Source organism: Trachurus japonicus, chromosome 18, assembly GCF_045865225.1.
Source record: "Trachurus japonicus isolate A0001 chromosome 18, Traja_1.0".
Lineage (NCBI taxonomy): Eukaryota > Metazoa > Chordata > Actinopteri > Carangiformes > Carangidae > Trachurus > Trachurus japonicus.
The window spans coordinates 1,376,536-1,397,749 of NC_140924.1; the positions used below are offsets into that span (position 1 = coordinate 1,376,536).

General features: G+C 46.9%; 2 protein-coding genes across 2 annotated transcripts in view; both read right to left on the reverse strand.

The window, feature by feature from the left end:
• Positions 1 to 9,453, reverse strand: part of LOC146968253 (Fc receptor-like protein 5) — a 67,543-nt gene extending 58,090 nt beyond the window's left edge. The window contains exons 1-2 of the mRNA XM_085760301.1: positions 9,331 to 9,453; positions 4,053 to 4,319 (exon numbers count right to left, since the gene is read on the reverse strand). Coding sequence (XP_085616427.1) covers positions 4,053 to 4,319; positions 9,331 to 9,361 — 298 coding nt within the window. The 5' untranslated portion in view covers positions 9,362 to 9,453. The remainder of the gene's footprint in view (positions 1 to 4,052; positions 4,320 to 9,330) is intronic.
• LOC146968250 (muscle M-line assembly protein unc-89-like) overlaps positions 1 to 21,214 on the reverse strand; it is a 201,842-nt gene that overhangs the window by 159,973 nt on the left and 20,655 nt on the right. The gene's annotated exons all lie outside the window — the stretch shown is intronic.

Below are 21,214 nucleotides of genomic sequence, written 5' to 3' on the forward strand. Positions count from 1 at the left end.
GTCACAGACAGAGTTACAGCTACAGACCAGAGTCACATACAGACAGAGTTACAGCTACAGACCAGAGTCACAGACAGAGTTACAGCTACAGACCAGAGTCACAGACAGAGTTACAGCTACAGACAGAGTCACAGACAGAGTTACAGCTACAGACCAGAGTTACAGACAGAGTTACAGCTACAGACAGAGTCACAGACAGAGTTACAGCTACAGACCAGAGTCACATACAGACAGAGTTACAGCTACAGACCAGAGTTACAGCTACAGACCAGAGTCACAGACAGAGTCACAGCTACAGACCAGAGTCACAGACAGACAGAGTTACAGTTACAGACCAGAGTTACAGCTACAGACCAGAGTCACAGACAGAGTTACAGCTACAGACCAGAGTCACATACAGACAGAGTTACAGCTACAGACCAGAGTCACAGACAGAGTTACAGCTACAGACCAGAGTGACAGACAGAGTTACAGCTACAGACAGAGTTACAGCTACAGACCAGAGTCACAGACAGAGTTACAGCTACAGACCAGAGTCACAGACAGAGTTACAGCTACAGACCAGAGTTACAGACAGAGTTACAGCTACAGACCAGAGTCACAAGACAGACAGAGTTACAGCTACAGACCAGAGTCACAGACAGAGTTACAGCTACAGACCAGAGTTACAGACAGAGTTACAGCTACAGACCAGAGTTACAGACAGAGTTACAGCTACAGACCAGAGTCACAGACAGAGTTACAGCTACAGACCAGAGTTACAGACAGAGTTACAGCTACAGACCAGAGTTACAGACAGAGTTACAGCTACAGACCAGAGTCACAGACAGAGTTACAGCTACAGACCAGAGTCACATAAAGAGTCACAGACAGAGTTACAGCTACAGACCAGAGTCACAGACAGAGTTACAGCTACAGACAGAGTTACAGCTACAGACCAGAGTCACAGACAGAGTTACAGCTACAGACCAGAGTTACAGCTACAGACCAGAGTCACATACAGAGTTACAGCTACAGACCAGAGTCACAGACAGAGTTACAGCTACAGACCAGAGTCACAGACAGAGTTACAGCTACAGACCAGAGTCACATACAGAGTTACAGCTACAGACCAGAGTTACAGCTACAGACCAGAGTTACAGCTACAGACCAGAGTCACAGACAGAGTTACAGCTACAGACCAGAGTCACATACAGACAGAGTTATAGCTACAGACCAGAGTCACATACAGACAGAGTTATAGCTACAGACCAGAGTCACAGACAGAGTTACAGCTACAGACCAGAGTTACAGCTACAGACCAGAGTTACAGCTACAGACCAGAGTCACAGACAGAGTTACAGCTACAGACCAGAGTTACAGACAGACCAGAGTTACAGCTACAGACCAGAGTTACAGCTACAGACCAGAGTTACAGCTACAGACCAGAGTTACAGACAGACCAGAGTTACAGCTACAGACCAGAGTTACAGACCAGAGTTACAGCTACAGACAGAGTTACAGCTACAGACCAGAGTTACAGACAGAGTTACAGCTACAGACCAGAGTCACAGACAGAGTCACAGCTACAGACCAGAGTCACAGACAGAGTTACAGCTACAGACCAGAGTTACAGCTACAGACAGAGTTACAGCTACAGACCAGAGTCACATAAAGAGTCACAGACAGAGTTACAGCTACAGACCAGAGTCACAGACAGAGTTACAGCTACAGACAGAGTTACAGCTACAGACCAGAGTCACAGACAGAGTTACAGCTACAGACCAGAGTTAAAGCTACAGACCAGAGTCACATACAGAGTTACAGCTACAGACCAGAGTCACAGACAGAGTTACAGCTACAGACCAGAGTCACAGACAGAGTTACAGCTACAGACCAGAGTCACATACAGAGTTACAGCTACAGACCAGAGTTACAGCTACAGACCAGAGTCACAGACAGAGTTACAGCTACAGACCAGAGTCACATACAGACAGAGTTATAGCTACAGACCAGAGTCACATACAGACAGAGTTATAGCTACAGACCAGAGTCACAGACAGAGTTACAGCTACAGACCAGAGTTACAGCTACAGACCAGAGTTACAGCTACAGACCAGAGTCACAGACAGAGTTACAGCTACAGACCAGAGTTACAGACAGACCAGAGTTACAGCTACAGACCAGAGTTACAGCTACAGACCAGAGTTACAGCTACAGACCAGAGTCACATACAGACAGAGTTACAGCTACAGACCAGAGTTACAGACAGACCAGAGTTACAGACAGACCAGAGTTACAGCTACAGACCAGAGTTACAGACCAGAGTTACAGCTACAGACAGAGTTACAGCTACAGACCAGAGTTACAGACAGAGTTACAGCTACAGACCAGAGTTACAGACAGAGTTACAGCTACAGACCAGAGTTACAGACAGAGTTACAGCTACAGACCAGAGTCACAGACAGAGTTACAGCTACAGACCAGAGTCACAGACAGAGTTACAGCTACAGACCAGAGTTACAGCTACAGACAGAGTTACAGCTACAGACCAGAGTCACATAAAGAGTCACAGACAGAGTTACAGCTACAGACCAGAGTCACAGACAGAGTTACAGCTACAGACAGAGTTACAGCTACAGACCAGAGTCACAGACAGAGTTACAGCTACAGACCAGAGTTACAGCTACAGACCAGAGTCACATACAGAGTTACAGCTACAGACCAGAGTCACAGACAGAGTTACAGCAACAGACCAGAGTCACAGACAGAGTTACAGCTACAGACCAGAGTCACATACAGAGTTACAGCTACAGACCAGAGTTACAGCTACAGACCAGAGTTACAGCTACAGACCAGAGTCACAGACAGAGTTACAGCTACAGACCAGAGTCACATACAGACAGAGTTATAGCTACAGACCAGAGTCACATACAGACAGAGTTATAGCTACAGACCAGAGTCACAGACAGAGTTACAGCTACAGACCAGAGTTACAGCTACAGACCAGAGTTACAGCTACAGACCAGAGTCACAGACAGAGTTACAGCTACAGACCAGAGTTACAGACAGACCAGAGTTACAGCTACAGACCAGAGTTACAGCTACAGACCAGAGTTACAGACAGACCAGAGTTACAGCTACAGACCAGAGTTACAGACCAGAGTTACAGCTACAGACAGAGTTACAGCTACAGACCAGAGTTACAGACAGAGTTACAGCTACAGACCAGAGTCACAGACAGAGTCACAGCTACAGACCAGAGTCACAGACAGAGTTACAGCTACAGACCAGAGTTACAGCTACAGACAGAGTTACAGCTACAGACCAGAGTCACATAAAGAGTCACAGACAGAGTTACAGCTACAGACCAGAGTCACAGACAGAGTTACAGCTACAGACAGAGTTACAGCTACAGACCAGAGTCACAGACAGAGTTACAGCTACAGACCAGAGTTACAGCTACAGACCAGAGTCACATACAGAGTTACAGCTACAGACCAGAGTCACAGACAGAGTTACAGCTACAGACCAGAGTCACAGACAGAGTTACAGCTACAGACCAGAGTCACATACAGAGTTACAGCTACAGACCAGAGTTACAGCTACAGACCAGAGTCACAGACAGAGTTACAGCTACAGACCAGAGTCACATACAGACAGAGTTATAGCTACAGACCAGAGTCACAGACAGAGTTACAGCTACAGACCAGAGTTACAGCTACAGACCAGAGTTACAGCTACAGACCAGAGTCACAGACAGAGTTACAGCTACAGACCAGAGTTACAGACAGACCAGAGTTACAGCTACAGACCAGAGTTACAGCTACAGACCAGAGTTACAGCTACAGACCAGAGTCACATACAGACAGAGTTACAGCTACAGACCAGAGTTACAGACAGACCAGAGTTACAGCTACAGACCAGAGTTACAGACCAGAGTTACAGCTACAGACAGAGTTACAGCTACAGACCAGAGTTACAGACAGAGTTACAGCTACAGACCAGAGTCACAGACAGAGTCACAGCTACAGACCAGAGTCACAGACAGAGTTACAGTCTGAACCTCTCACCTGTTGTCACATTGATGTCGACCTGGAGACTCCTCTGTCCTGAACTGGTTTCACACCAGTAAACTCCAGAGTCTGACTGGGAGAGAGTTGGGATGATGCAGAAGGAACAGATAATGACCCCAAATCCTCCTGAACCACACTGCTCCTCCTGTCCTCCAGTCTGTTCTCCTCTGGTCCTCTTCACTGTCTGTTGATCATCATCACAGCTCAGAATCACATAGTCTCCAGAGAAGAACTGCTGAAGGTTTGGACGGACATCCAGAGACACTGAGGACAGAGAGAGAGAATTTATGATCTAATCAAATCCAAATATTCTGACAACCAGTGCTGTGTTAAAATTGGAAACAAAAGAACAGAGTTCTTCAAACAAGGAAAAGGAGTGCATCAGGGGTGCAACCTGTCTCCTACTCTGTTCAACATCTATATCAATAAATTGGCCACTCTTCATGAACAGTCCTCAAGCCCAGGATTAGATCTACAAGGCAAAGAAATCAAATTCCTCATGTATGCAGATGACCTGGTTTTACTGTCCCCAGCTATCCTGGCTAACACCAGACCTCATCTCAATGTAGATTGAGATTCGGTCTGGGAACCACCAGTTCATTTTTTCCTATTAGAGATGTGGTTTACAAAATCCCAGAGCTGTTTGTTGGGCGGTGCGAATGTCTATCAAATGCATCTGTACATAGCTTATAGCCAGTCGTATCAATCATACCCGATGACGTATACCCAGGCTAGTCCCCAACAGAACAGAGACGTTCTGTCAAAACTGGGCGGTAGATATCAACCTTGACAAAACCAAGTCATAGTATTCCAGAAAAAGGCCACATTACAGGAATCCAAACATGTTTTCAGGGTAAGAGGGACCACACTTCAGCATACAATGGAGTATAATTATCTAGGCATCACCATCAGCGCATCTGGCAGCTTTGACAAAGCAATAAATTCCCTCACAGAAAAGGCACGCAGGGCCTACTATAGTATTAAAAGCTCACTATATAAATTCAATCCTCCAGTTACAATTTGGCTATTTAACTGTTTAACAGTGTAAAAAAAAAAGCATCCTTATGTATGGAAGTGAAGTGTGGGGCCCTCTAATGACCCAGAGGCACACCTCGTGGAAGTATTCGTGTTTATTTGTTTGCAATTGTGGATTTGTAGCAATTTTTGATTTTGTGAAAATTAAAAAAAATTAAAAAAAATAAAAGATAGAGGGACACTGTCAGACAGTACCAGTTTTCTCTCTCACCTTCAGAAACAGTCGGTCCAGACAACAGCAACACACACACACCTGTAACAGGAGGTCAGAGGTCAGAGGTTTACTGATGTGACAGCAGTCGATTTTTCATACCAGTGCTGTGTCTCAATTCGAATGCTTCCATGAGTATAGTGTAATGTCCATGAAGGTTCTCAGTCATCCAGGTCATCTTATTCTTGTGGAGTTGTAGTAAAAAAGCAACTGGACTTCCAGTTGACAGTCCACTTCCAGTGGAAGTCCAGTTGCTTTTTCACTACAACTCCACAAGAAGTATACTGTAATGCAGTAAACTATGCATACTGATGCAGTGCGCGAATTTCAACGGTTAGTGTCATCTCAAATGCAGTACTGTTGTTGCTCACTTAACGGAACTAACAATCGCAACAGTTGCCAATGTTTTCTTATTGTTCTTTTTCTTTTCATTTTGTTATTTCAATTAGCGCTAATGAACGCCTTACTCGTCATTTCTCTCTCCCTCTCTCTCTTCTTCTCTTTTTTTTTTTTTTTTGCTTGTTTGTGTGACAGTGGTGGTCCTGTCACTATGCCTCCAATTGATTGATTGTGGGTTCAATCCCCGCCCGGGCCCTCTTCACCTTGCCACATTCTGGCGTTGTTGGCAGGATCCATGTAGCACTAGGGGTGGGTCCATGGATTCCTAATGTGTGGCAGCCTGCGTGGAGCACGAGGACGTGCTTGTGAAAAGAGGGGGAGAGATGTGACAGTTGAGGTTCCTGTCACTATGCCTCCAATTGATCATGTGCCCTGGCTACTTGGCCAAGGGGATGTCCCTTTGGGTGACTGGCAAGCGCGCATGACTCTTACCCGGGAGGTGTGGGTTCAATCCCCGCCCGGGCCCTCTTCACCTTGCCACATTTGCATCACCTGATTAACGCGAGGTTGTCATGTTAGCTGGCTCCTCTTTCTGATGGAAAATATTTCATACTGGTACTGTATGTTGATTTACATGCTACATGCTACATGCTACATTGCTACGTAGCCATGACGGCGTGAAGTCATTGAGGATGTGAAGTGTCCATCGTTCCACACTCAACTTTTGGACCGTTGAAACCATCCGGGTTCAGTACACTGCATTTTGACATACTTGGGAATTGTGTGGAAGCCCCCCGCAGCCGGACCCTTCTCCCACTCCCAGCTAAATGTCATGAAAATAAACAAGCATACATAGCCTACATCTGCTCCAAGGTAAGCTAGCAGGACTAGGGCTGTACCCCAAATCACTCACTACTACAGTGTTTCCTCTAGGATTTTTTTTATGGGGGGGGGGGCGACCGGACCTTACAACTTTCACTTTCACCACGCACTGCTGCAGCATGCGCGCTTCTTCTTTAATGGTTTAAAAGCCACAGAGGGAAAGTTTGTGGTCTGATGGAGCAGACTGATCATGTTTATATTGGTTGATGAGGGTTTCCTCTTCCCGGGAAATTATTTCATTAAGGTGAGTGAGTGACAGGTGGCTCTGATGAGACAGTAGGAAGTCATCATGTCATGGTGTCTCTTTTGTTGTATTTTTATGATCAGGTTGGAACTAGTGCACACCGGCACGGACGGACAGGTGCGTAGGAGAAGACCTGGTGGTTGAGTAACGTGAGAGAAAGCTCCCGCACAGTGGCCCTCATTTATTAAACTTGCGTACACCAAAAAAATGGGTGTACACCAAATTCACCGCAAGGATCGGCATTTATCAATCTGAGCGTGAGCGTACGGTACGCACAAATCTCACGCCAGCTCTGACCAGGTGTACGCACATTTGGAACCAGCGTAGAACAGCAGGAAGGAGTGCCGCTGTGTCAGAATGATTATTAAACCATAGTCTAATAACGCAGAGATGTGGACCACATGTTGTTGTTGTTTATATTGATAAAAAGATAAAAAGTAGCCAAAAAAAAAAAAAAAGAAACGATAAAACCAAGTCTGTGTTGAAAATATAACTCGACTTTTATTTTGGGCAACTGAGATGAATTAAAAACCACGACGTGACAGATGCTCGTTAATCAGCTGTGTAAACAGAAACAGTCAATGACAGACAGACCTGTTATTGTAGATCACACACACAAACGTCCAACATCTGCAGCACCAGAGCATGACCGGACGGCTCCTCAGTCTCTCTCTCTGACGGACACCGGAGCCCGGGGGGGGGGGGGGCTCGGGGCTCCGCTACCTGTCCAGGTGCAGCTGATCTCGGCGGAGTGTTTTTCTTTTCTTTTTTTTTTTTCCCGTCACCGGGACGTGTCAGCGGGACATCGGGCCGGTGTTTCACATCCCTCCATCAGCCGAACCATGCCAGCGGTGCTGATGGTCATAAAGTAGCGTTCGCAGCAGTAATATGCCTGTGATTTCTCCTCAGTCACTTGTGTTTAGTAAACTGCAGGAGCATTTCATGAGATCGCTGGGTTTCCTGACGTGGTCGGTGACATGTGCGTCTGCAGCCTCCATCCACCGGGATGACGCTTATCAATCACAAAATCTATCAATGTGCAGATATTTAATGTTGCCGCCCTCTCCCTGTTCAATGCGGTAATGTCAGTAAAGTCCCTCTTCTTGGCCGTCTTCCGTGTCTCCATGTGGTAAAAGGGGCAGGGCGACGCCTCTAAAGCAGGAATATATCGGGGCGTGACATTTAAATGACGCTCGTTTTCAGCCGCCGGATTTATCACCACCACGCCGGTTCTACGCCGAAATCAGCAGCGTACACACTTTTAGTAAATCACACGTGACACTTGGCATACACTGATATTTACACCAGAATCTACACCAGATCCTGCGCAAGTTTGATAAATGAGGGCCACTGTCATCACTTGCAAAGATTTTATTAAGCTGAACAACGTTTTGGTCCTGAGACCTTCGTCAGGTTCTGAGGGTGTGTGTGAGGGAGGGGACGGTATAAATAACCTCGGAACCAATCAGCATCCTCACGTGACAACACCACAGAGGAAAAGTTACATATTGTATCAAAATACACAATAATATAAAAATATATGAACAATGAGTATTTCATCACTGGACAGTCATATAAATAAAGTCCAGCACTAGGCTAAGCTGCCACAGGTGTAGTACACAGTATACAGGGAAACCATACCAAACCGAACAATAGACTAGATCGAAGCAAATCACATACGTTAAAGAAAAACTTCAGAATGGTTAAAAGTTTTTTTTTTTTAACCATTCTGAAGTTTTTCTTTAACGTATGTGATTTGCTTCGATCTAGTCTATTGTTCGGTTATATGTAACTTTTCCTCTGTGGTGTTGTCACGTGAGGACGCTGATTGGTTCCGAGGTTATTTATACCGTCCCCTCTCTCACACACACCTTCAGAACCTGACGAAGGTCTCAGGACCGAAACGTTGTTCAGCTTAATAAAATGTTTGCAAGTGATGACAGTGTGCGGGAGCGTTGTTTTTTATGATAAAAGTTATGGACACTGCACCGAAGGCAGAATTAAGGTCTTATTATATTATAGAGTTAAATTGTTTCAGAACAAAGAGTCACTCACACACATTAAAACACACAAAGACAGTTTAAAGTGTGTTCAAACTGTAGCTGCTGATTGTGATTTAAGCTCTAAAGCTTCAAACTAACTCGTTTTCAGTGGAACATCGTAAATAAATGTAACGATCATATCAATAATCACAGTAAACCTACAACTGCACCATCTTACTTTTCACATCATGGTCTCTTAAACCCACTAACAAAGCTTTCATGAACGCACAGTGTCCAATCCAGAACACTGTTCACGCTCAGTGCCCAGAGGCATGATGGGAGGAGCCCAGAGCATCATGGGAGGTGACACTACTCTGCATATTCAGTGGGTCACATAACAAAGAAGTAACCAGGAAGACAGAAACTTTTTGAGTGAATGTTCCAGTAGAGAAACTCTAATAGAAATGAATGTACACCATATTCAATCCAGTATCCTGTTCATATAAAACATCCATGGTCAGAGGTCAGTGAAGGTCAGAGGTCAGAGGTCAGTATAATGTGTGTGTGTGTGTGTTGACTCACCCAGCAGCAGAGAGAGAGATGCAGTCTTCATGTTGTCGTGGTAACGACTGACTGTCAGTCTGAGCTGCAAAGCGATAACTTTAGTTTCACCACTTCTAGTTTCTGATCACACCTCCTGTTAAAGTCACTGGTGTCTCTGTCTTTGTTTGTCTTTGTGTCTCTCAATAAGCAACAATGCAAATTATGAAGTCCATCACTACCACACCACAATAAAACTCATTAAACCGTTCTTCTCCCACAATTTTTGCTCAATTGACACCAAATTTGCTGCGACTGCATCTTCAGACCGTCCTACACAAAGTGAGATTTTTGATATTTGAAAAATTGAGCCGACAGTGCATGAAAATGTTTGACTGTAAACAGTACTGTATACATATACCAGCCAATTCTTGATGAATACATTTTCAATCTTCCTGGATGATGAAGTTTGGCCAATATCAGAATTTTTGATTAAAGACAGGAGATCTATTAGGTCACGTTATAATTCCATAATTAAAGCCGCAATCAGCGATGAACGGGCTCTCGCACCACGGCCCCCACTCCCTGCTCCCCCTGGGGCCGTCTTCTAAGCCCCCGTGTGCAACCAGACGGGGCAGGTACGTTAAGGGGCAGTCCCTCATCACACCTGTGAATTTTGGACCAAATCGGACAAAGCATGAAGGAGTTATGACAAGTTGATGTTTCATCCACCAGGGGGCGGTAATGGGATGTGGGCCGTTGCAAAACCTGTCCCACCTGCCAGAAAACTTGTTATGTCCGCTAGTCCGACCGTGCCTACCTCCAACCCCTGCCCGTGATCTCAACCCCATTTAGGCGTGTAGCCATGGACATTGTTGGTCCATACACCGAGTCGGCAACCAAGGAAACGTCACTTCCGGTCAGAGCCGTGGGGGAAAACAAACCGATTCCCCCATAGACATACGTGTGAAAACGCAGCATTTTAACCCTTTGTCCAACGCTTGTCCGCTGTCATGTCTTAGTTTGAATCACTTGTATCTGCTGACAAAGAGCTAGATATTAAAAAACTCATCACGATCTGGGTCGATTGTTGTCCGTACATTTTAAGATATTGGCTCTTTCACAGTCAGTCACATCTCGCTACACCGAGTCGGTAACCAAGGAAACGTCACTTCCGGTCAGAGCCGTTACACGGTTGGGTAAGATATAAAAGTTCAGGTTGTGGTTTTTCAATTTATTTGCGGTGCAAAATGGTACACAACAACTCTTAGGCATTGTCTCCGAGTGTGTAGAGCCGGCCGGCGGCGACCAAGGGAACGCCACCTAAACGTCAGAGCCGTGGGGGAAGACAAACACTTCCTCCATAGACAGACGGATGTGACTGACTGGGAAAGAGCCAATATTTTAAAATGTACGGACAACAATCGACCCGGATCGTGATGAGTTTTTTAATATCTAGCTCTTTGTCAGCATATATACAAGTGATTCAAACTAAGACATGACAGCGGACAAGTGTTAGACAAAGGTTTAAAATGCTGTGTTTTCACACGTATGTCTATGGGGGAATCGGTTTGTTTTCCCCCACGGCTCTGACCGGAAGTGACGTTTCCTTGGTTGCCGACTCGGTGTATTGGTGCGTAGCAGTGGAGGGCATCAGTACCTCCTGGTGCTCTGTGATTACGCCACACGGTTCCCCGAGGCTTTCCCCTTGCGCACTGTCACTGCCCCTGCTGTGCTACGTTGTCTTGTCCAGTTGTTTTCCAGGGTTGGTGTTCCGGACGAGATCATAACGGACCAGGGGACCAACTTCACCTCCAGACTCCTGCAGCTCTTCCAACGACAGTTGGGGATTTTGGACGCTCATGACCACCCCGTACCACCCTCAGACGGGTGGTCTAGTCGAGCGGTTCAACCAAACCCTGAAAAAGATGTTGCAGAAGTTTGTGGCCGACACTGGATGGGACTGCCCGTTTGAGCTGTTGTATGGCTGGGAGGTCCAAGGGCCGTTGGACCTGCTGCTCAAGGCCTCGGAGGCTCCTGCAACCGGCGCCAGTGATCGCGGTGTGGTCCAGTTTGTGTTGGAGAGGAGTGACCGATTGCCAAGTACCGAGACGAGGCAGAGGTCAATCTACGTGAGGCACAGCAGATCAGAAGGCGTGGTACAACCGACATGCCAGACACCGGGAATTCCAGCCCGGCCAGAAGGTCCTGCTCCTCCTGCCGTCCTCCAATAGCAAGCTGCTTGCTAAGTGGCGGGGTCCGTACACAGTCCTCAGGAAGATGGGCCCTGTGACCTACGAGATCCACCACCCTGACAAGAAAAAGGCGAAGCAGATCTACCACGTCAACCTGTTGAAGGAGTGGAAGGAGGCACCAGTTCGGGTTCCTGTAGTTGGTGACGGAGGTGGACAGCGAAGGGGAGGAGGAGTCGACCCTGGCCGACCTAAACCAGTCTGCTGAACCTGCTCTCGACCATCTCTCTGCCTTCCAGGCCAACCAGCTGAGCCAGGTGTTCCAGCGAATCCCTAAGCTGTTCGCAGCCAACCCGGGGAAGATTGACCTTGTCGAGCACGTGGTCCACCTTAAAGACAAGGGGCCAATTCGCCAGAGGGCCTATCGGGTGCCACAACACCTGGTGGTGAAGCTCCTGAAGGAGGTGGAAGAGATGCAGCGCCTGGCGGTGATCGAGCCGTCACAGTCCGAGTGGTGCAATGCGATGTCCGCGTTTGATGCCTACCCAATACCCCGGATCGACAATCTGCTGGAGAAGATTGGCCGGGCCAGGTTCATCACCACCCTGGACCTCTGCAAGGGCTACTGGCAGGTACCCCTGGAAGCGGCCAGTCGCCCCTTAGTCTGGCCTGACGGAAGTGCGTTGCTGCGATTAGACTCTGATTGGTCGGAATGTGCCACCCGGCGGAAGTCCCGCCTCCTTGCTGCAGCTTTCACAGTCCGCCCGGCAAAGGGAAACATCAACAAACAACAGGAACCAAACCATGGATCTATTATACATCCGTATCATGAACCGAACAAAAGAATAAATATCCGTCAACAGTTCCCGACCGTCGTTACACCGCGGCCCCAAATCCAGTTTCCAACCGGCAATATTTTGCGAGCGCACCGTTGCTACTGACCTCCATGGAGCACCCGCCACTTTACAGCGGTTGATGGACCAGGTCCTGCAGGGGTGTGAGGACTGCAGTGCCGCCTACCTCGATGATGTGGTCATCTTCAGCGACACCTGGGAGCAGCACCTGCAGCATTTGGAGCGAGTCCTTGGCCAGATCCAGCAGGCGTTGGAGCAGTTCTTGGTCCAAACTCTGCAGTGGGACTGGGGGCAGTCCTGGCCCAAGGTGATCCTGCTGCACCTGAGCCGCAAGCTGCTGCTACGTGAGACCAGGTACTCCACAGTGGAGAAGGAGGGCATGGCCATCAAATGGGCCCTGGAGAGCTTGAGGTACAGGTTGCCGCACATCGTCAACCTCTGGGAGGAGGGGGATATTGTGACGGAGCGCTTTTGAACGCCCCGTCATTCCCTGACCGGCGCGCTCTCTCTCTCGTGCCGGGAGCGCGCGCTGCACTCTCATTGTGCCGGCGGCTTTTGGCGTCTCGTCTATTTGCCGCGAGCGATCGTGTCAAGCCGGGCAGGAAGTCAAACAAAGAAACGCGAGGGAATCTGGTCAATTTTTAAAATTAAAACAATTTTCCGTGATTGACACCTTCGGAATGGCGCCCCTCAGAAATTCGGAACTCGGTGTATTGGTGCGTAGCAGTGGAGGGCATCAGTACCTCCTGGTGCTCTGTGATTACGCCACACGGTTCCCCGAGGCTTTCCCCTTGCGCACTGTCACTGCCCCTGCTGTGCTACGTTGTCTTGTCCAGTTGTTTTCCAGGGTTGGTGTTCCGGACGAGATCATAACGGACCAGGGGACCAACTTCACCTCCAGACTCCTGCAGCTCTTCCAACGACAGTTGGGGATTTTGGACGCTCATGACCACCCCGTACCACCCTCAGACGGGTGGTCTAGTCGAGCGGTTCAACCAAACCCTGAAAAAGATGTTGCAGAAGTTTGTGGCCGACACTGGATGGGACTGCCCGTTTGAGCTGTTGTATGGCTGGGAGGTCCAAGGGCCGTTGGACCTGCTGCTCAAGGCCTCGGAGGCTCCTGCAACCGGCGCCAGTGATCGCGGTGTGGTCCAGTTTGTGTTGGAGAGGAGTGACCGATTGCCAAGTACCGAGACGAGGCGCCCCTCAGAAATTCGGAATGAGGAACCTTCGTAAATTTTCGGAATGGCGTTCCTTCGGAATGGGGGTGGCCCCCCGGCTCGTGTTTGTCGTGTCTTGTAATGGACACAGAATTTACAGTCGACAGGACTTGAGCGACGTCGGATTACAAGTGAACACTGCTGTCACAAGCGCCTTTACAAAGACTCATAACAACCCACCGGAAATTGCGAGACCACCAGGAGCACCGTGGATTGCTGTCGGAAGCCAAGGAGGGAGAGGAAGCAGAAGAAAGGATGTAGAGCGGGACTGAAGTCAACTAAGAAAGCACTCAAACGCCCGCTACCATCCATCTACCTTACAAATGCCAGATCCATTGCAAACAAAATGGAGGAGCTGAGATGTAGTCACTCACCTCAGACAGCCTAACTCTGAAACATTAGGCTATCTGAGGTGAGTGGCTACATGCAAAACCACAAAGTTTATACTGTTTTTACTCTACACTATATGAGTTCAGTGGTGTCTCTAAGGACTCCAGTCATGTACCATAGATATTTGATTGTTTTCTGAGTGTTTGTTGTGGTTGAAAGAATTGCCCCCATGGGTTAGTGTTGTGGCTATCGCTAGCCCCGGGTAGCCATGGTGTAACTCCGGTTTGCTTGCATCAATTGTAGTTGCTTTTTTTGCTCCAACCAACACTGGGTGACCATCAGGACAACGATCTAGGGGTCAAAAATGGCCGGAATTCTCCTTTAAACCACACACTGACAACAACCACTGATCCCCTCCAGCACATACAAACAGCCACCGCCCTCTTGCACATTTGTGTCTATATTGTGTGAACCACAGTGCCACCGTGCTTTTCCTTTTTAAATGTGTATGTTTTTATTGCACTGTGTGGCCTGAGCACCCCCTTTATTGTCATTGTAGTCTGTACAATAACAATAAAGTCTATTCTATTCTATTCTATTGAAACTGGTGAAAATTATCTTATTTTGGGGGGAATTTTCACCAGTGTTTCTAGAAATGTTTAAATGTTTTTGGAGGAATTGTTCTAGTTTTTTCTAGAAATTTCTCTACAATATTTCCAATAATTTACGCCATTGGCCCTAATTTGAACGTACATTGACTACAAAAGTAGCGTTCTTCAGTCTCACGGTCATTTTAAAGATCCGATCTGAGGGTTAGACAATCGTAGTCGGGCCAGTTGGACCTCGTAGTGTGAAGACAGTTTCTCAGGGTGTTGCTGTCTGTGGTCACTTTATTTCTAAACTCACAGTGACAAACTGTCCTGACAATAAACAACACCTTATGTTTAAATACGTTCTTCCTCTTTCTGAGAAACACTGACACCCTGATACACACACAGATACATACTGATACACACTAATACACACTCTGATACACACTAATACACATACTGATACACACTTTGAGGTGCCATGCCAACAGTTCACGCCGTCAGCACAAATTCACATGAATTTGTGTCTTTGCATTGACTTTGTGTGTAAACTTGTCGTGCGAAAACTTTGCCTTGTGCCCGGTGTGAACACACTGTCAGAGTAAAGTTAGAATAAAGGCATAAAGAGGCCGATGGTTCTGGTTTGTGGGCGGTTTTCAAAGTTAAGAACAGTATTTTATTGATACTTTCAGTTGTGCAGTAGGCTATTATTATTATTATTATTATTATTATTATTAATCAGGAGCGATGAGTCCCGTCGCTGTGTGGCGTGATGCGCCGGTTCAGGGGGTCGAGTGTGACTGAACCATGTTGTTGTGTGTAGTGGGTAAGATAGTAATGGAGTGTGTGTGTTTTATTATTTTCTCTTCACCAAGTCGCCTCATGAAGCCGCTTTAAAGGGATAGTTCAACATTTTGGCAAATTGGCCCATTGCCATAATCCCTTTAGTCATAGCAGTAGGTTCGTTACCTTTAATTGTCGGTGCAAGCTGTTTTTAGAACGGCGGAGCAGAGCCGTGAGCTGCTCAGAGCTACGCTATGGAGGCTCATTATGGGATTTCTTGGTTTCCCTCATCATCAAACTCATCAAATACACAATCCAACAACTCCACAATGCTCTGGTGGACAAGTTGTGAGCTGCACATTCACCACGCTATGAGATAATAACACAACGTTACCACACAGAGTTGTTTTAGAGGGAAATAAATGTAAAACCACTGATGCGCGTTGCCTTCAGGGACAGTTTTTCAGCAAGCAGACTCTGGCCCAATCCCATTTCCCCCCTTGGCCCTACCACTTCCCCCTACCCCTCCGTTTTGCGCGTTCACGTGTAGGGGTAGGGGTGTCCCAATTCCCGTTAGCACAGAGAGGTAGGGGGAAGTGGTAGGGCTACATACCCCTCCAAACGGAGATTTTTCAGAGGCACACTCCAAACGGAGGGGTATGAAAAGTTTCCCAGAATGCATCTTGCGGCAGCCGGCAGCGGTGGCTGTAAAACAAAAAGCTGTTTTATTTCTTGCTGTAGCGCTGTTATTACGTCACTTTCTTAAGTTTTAATGTTTTTTCATGCAAGAAAGTAACTGTTTAGGTCCCAAATGTGCGGTTAGTTTACCCAAATGACGGCTGGTTAGAAGTTTGCTCCGACTTTTTTTCGAAGAAGTGAAGCTCCAGGAGGAGCGGCTCCTCACAGAGGCAGCAGCCGGTCTGCAGAGCTGCTCCGCCGGCCAACCTCCGTCCTCGTCCTCGGAGAGAAGGCGATCGCTAATTAACTTACCCGCAGGTTTTTAGAGGTTTACCACCGGCTGGTTAAATTCTTTTTAGCATTTAAATGTTGGTCTCATTTATAAAATCTAACAATTGTGGCAGTAGCATTAGTTATTTGGATGAAAAGTGAAGCTTCATGTATCAGACAGAGGAGCAGGCAGCTGCCTCTGGGCTCTGTGTACAGAAATCACCACATTTACATCAGTAAATAAATGTTTTACAATGAACCGATCAGCCTGCATTAAGTTTTATCTTATTTTATTAAGTTATATGGTACACGGCTATTTGATTTCTGGCAAAAGCTCGCCGCATCAGCTTACGTAAAAGCCAGTGAGACTACGTGATGACGTATGTGATTGTTGAAGGGGCGTCCCAATTCGGAGGGGTTGACTTTCTACCCCTACCCCCTTGTAGCTCCGTTTCAAGGGGCGAGGGGCAAGGGGGAGGGGTAAAAAAGAGAAATGGGATTGGGCCTCTGTATTTACCTCGAAAACGGCTCAGTTTCGTAACGTATTTCTCTATTGCTGCTAAATATTTATCTGTGAGTCCTGCATTCTGCTTTTACCTGTGTTTTATATGTTTGTTTTTCTTCAGGTATCTGACACGAACACACACTGAAGACACAGACACACACTTGGCAGCAGCCTGAGTGAAGTGTGAGATCACAAGATCAGTTCTCACATTCTGTCTCTTCAGCCGTTTGATGCTGATAAGTAAAAAGAGGAAGGAAACAAACCCCCCCCCCCTCACCCCCCTTCTCCTGCAGCTTCTTCAACGGTTGAACTGGTTTGACCCAGATTCACTGTGACACTCAGCTGTGCTAACTATGCTAAGTATGCTAATGAGAGTCCATCTTAACACTGCTGTTACTGTAACATACCACCTTAAGAAACTAGATAAGGAGGAGAGGAGGAGAGGAAAAGAAAGGAGAGGAGAGGAGAGGGGAGGAGAGGGGAGGAGAGGAGGGGAAGGGAGGGGAGGGGAGGAGAGGAGAGGAGAGGAGGAGAGAGGAGAGGGGAGGAGAGGAGGAAAGAGGAGAAGGGAGGAGGAGAGGGGAGAGGAGGGGAGGACAGGACAGGAGAGGAGAGGAGAGGAGAGGGGAGTGGAGGGGAGAGGGGAGGGGAGTGGAGGGGAGGAGGAAGGAGGAGAGGAGAGGAGAGGAGGAAAGGAGGAGGAAGGAGGAGAGAGGAGAGGAGATGAGGAGAGAGGAGAGGAGGGGAGAGGAGAGGAGAGGAGGGGAGGGGAGGAGAGGAGAGGAGGAGAGAGGAGAGGAGAGGAGAGGAGAGGAGGGGAGAGGAGGAAAGAGGAGGAGAGGAGAGGACATGAGAGGAGAGGAGGGGAGAGGAGGAGAGGAGAGGAGGAGGAGAGGAGAGGAGAGGACAGGAGAGGAGAGGAGAGGAGGGGAGGGGAGGAGAGGAGAGGAGGGGAGAGGACAGGAGAGGAGAGGAGAGGAGAGGAGAGGAGGAAAGAGGAGGAGAGGAGAGGAGAGGAGAGGAGAGGAGGGGAGGGGAGGAGAGGAGAGGAGGGGAGGGGAGAAGAGAGGGGAGATGAGGAGAGGAGGTAAGAGGAGAGGAGAGGAAAGAGGAGGAGAGGAGAGGAGAGGAGAGGAGGAGAGGAGAGGAGAGGAGAGGAGGGGAGGGGAGAAGAGAGGGGAGATGAGGAGAGGAGGTAAGAGGAGAGGAGAGGAAAGAGGAGGAGAGGAGAGGACAGGAGAGGAGGGGAGAGGAGAGGAGAGGAGAGGAGAGGAGAGGAGGGGAGAGGAGGAAAGAGGAGGAGAGGAGAGGAGAGGACAGGAGAGGAGAGGAGAGGAGAGGAGAGGAGGGGAGAGGAGAGGAGAGGAGAGGAGAGGAGAGGAGAGGAGAGGAGAGGAGAGGAGAGGAGAGGAGAGGAGGGGAGAGGAGGAAAGAGGAGGAGAGGAGAGGAGAGGAGGAGAGGAGAGGAGAGGAGAGGAGGGGAGGAGAGGAGGAGGAGAGGGGGAGGAGAGGAGAGGAGGGGAGGAGAGGAGAGGAGCGGAGAGGAGGAGGAAGGAGGAGAGAGGAGGAAAGAGGAGAGGAGGAAGCAGCTCTTTAGACGTCTCAGTCTCACCTCTGCTCTGTGTGAAAACTGTTCAACCGTCTCATCAACTTTATAAATGTCCTTTAAAAAAGTGCATCGTTTAAAATAAAACTAAAATGTACATCCTCACCAGTTAAACTCTCTCAATGACCATAATACACATGAAACACATTGTTCCCTTTTCCAAACGCATCTTAGACACCTGCACATATCTGACGTTAAAGGGACAGTTCAACATTTAGCCAGATCCTCCTCTCACCATAACCCCTATAGACTAAACTTGTAATTTTTATTTTTATTTTTTCACTCCGTCCATTAACAATGAAGACACCTGCAGCTCTCTCTGTATTTGACTTCACAACGCTATGAACTGTGGGTCATTTCCTTACGATGAGGAGGCATGAAGGCAGTGTTTTCCAACCTTGGGGTCGCCTAGCTGAAATGTCTAGTAGGCCTAATTGATAAAAGAAATTACTATTACTACACCACACACCAGTGGTTCTCAACTGGTGGGTCGGGACCCAGCAGTGGGTCTAGACCCGTTCTGGATGGGTCGCAGACAGCTGGTCAAAAAAGTAAATAATATTTAATGCACATCTGATGTTGGACATGTCTTTTATTTTGAAAAATAACTTATTTTGAAAGACACGAGACACGTGAACACATGCAGTTGTAATGCTCCTCCTCACTTTCTGATTATTTGCTCCATTTGCTCTGAATGCAAAGATATCAGTTTCTTATTAATGTGGCCTGATGCAGTGAATCTGGTTTTGTTTTGTGGGTCTTTATTTTGTGCAATTTGATATTTATTCACTTTAGTGAACATGCTCTCAATGCAGAGATGCATTAGAAGTCAAATATATCGTTTTGTTGGTCTCCATTTTGTGCAGTTTGATATTTTTTTATTCACTTCCGTACATGCAGTTGTCATGGTAACTCCTCAGTTTCATTCATGTGCTCTGAAATGCACTTTGCTCAGTAAAGAGCTAAATGAGTTTTTAAAGGCTTAAAAAAAATTCTTGGTTTGAATTCTATAAAAGTGGGTCGCGACTTAATGACCATGGGACAATGTGGAGCCCAGAGTGAGACTAGTGGAGAACCCCTGCCATACACAACCTAAACAACTGTATTCTATATACTTTCACCTGAACGCACCACTGAGTCGGTGAGTCTATAAGGAGTCGGACTGGAACTGGACCTTTGTGTTTTCTGAGGACTTGACCTTTGACCTTTAGCAGCCAAACTCTACTCATTGGTTCATTCACAACCTAAACAAGAACTCAAGTCGTCTCTGTGTCTCTGCTTGTGTTTGTGTCTCTAGTTGTCTCTAATTGTCTTAGTTTCTCAGGGCGTTGGTGTCTGTGGTCACTTTATTTCTAAACTCTAAGTGTCAAATGGTCTTGACACTAAACAACAACTTCTGTTTATCCGTTCTTCCTCTTTCTGAGAAACACTGACACCCTGATAAACACCCTGATAAACACAGTGGCTGTTTTCCAAGCAGCATACTACTACTACTGCCTACTACATACTGCGTTAGTATGTGCTGCCTACTACAGACTGAATGTGGGATTTAGTCTGCTACTTCAGCAGGCCGACACCGTTCACACCACAGTATGTGTGTTACGTTATGGGATATGTGCAATATGTGCTATGTTATGGGATATGTGCAATGCTGTTATGTCTTGTGTGCTTGGATTGATATGGCTGACAGGGCCGGCCCTAGGATGTTGGTGGCCCCCTAAACAAGGTTTTTGTTTGTGGCCCTGCACTCTAAGACAAACACCAAATCACTGGTTAAAACTGAATACAGACGTGTTTATCCCTCTGAGGTTTGAGGCCATTTTCTCAACTTTTACATATTTTTTTTAATTTATCTTTTTAAGATACTTGCAGATGTAACAATACTCAAGTGTTTTATGTCTAAATATTAGAACCTCCGCTGTAAGCACACTGAGGCCAGTTTGTCCTAGAACACTGGAGAAAGAAATAATTTAGGACAAATGTTGGAAATTTGAGGTCTGCTTTTTGAAAAAATTCAAATCCCTTGTGAAAACACTCCTTCAGTCATGAGAATGAACTGTTTTGGTGCTTGAAATAGGATATGAATACAGTAATAGAGAAGTGTAGAAAACAAGTCTAAAATGACATTTTGTAAAATCGCTTTTTGAGCACAAATGTTGTCATTCTGCCGTTCTATTTTCACCAAATGTCTCAAATGTGAGATAAAAGAAGCTGAATATTGACTTCACATTACATATAAAGCTCATAGCTGCACGTGCAGACCTCAGGATGTTTAAATGACTTGATGAACCCCGGTACCTTTCTGATCATGTGGCCCCCCACCTAACGGCTGTGGCCCTAAACAACCGCATAGAGAGTTTATGCCAGCGGCCACCGGCCCTGCTGGCTGAGGTGTATTGTTTTTTTGTTTTGTTTTTGTCATTGTGGCCATCAAGGATACAAGCATCTCTTATCCCTGCAGCCATCTCCATTTTAAACTCTGGTCAGGGGAGGAGTTAAGCAGCTCTTACCTGACAGAGCTCTGCTATGGCTGAGACCCATGCTACATGCATTCAGTGTTTTTGCACCTTGTTTTTTATTTTTATTTTTACATGCAGTGTTGTTGAACTTTATATTTATATAGATATTGATTTCTGTACTACTGACATGCATCTTTCTATTGTTGACTTGTGGATTGTGCATTGCGGATCACCCTCATCCCTGTGTTGATGGAACTGTGGTTTGTGTAATTGGATGTGAATGTGTTTTGTCTCAGGGGTTGTGTTATCCCCATGTCCCTTGCTTGTCTACTGCAAAACCAATTGCCCCCCCGGGGAACAAAATGAATAAAAGTTGAAGTTGAAGGCATTTATGGAGCAGCTACAGTGTCCAAGACAAATTTCCCTGAACGGGACAATA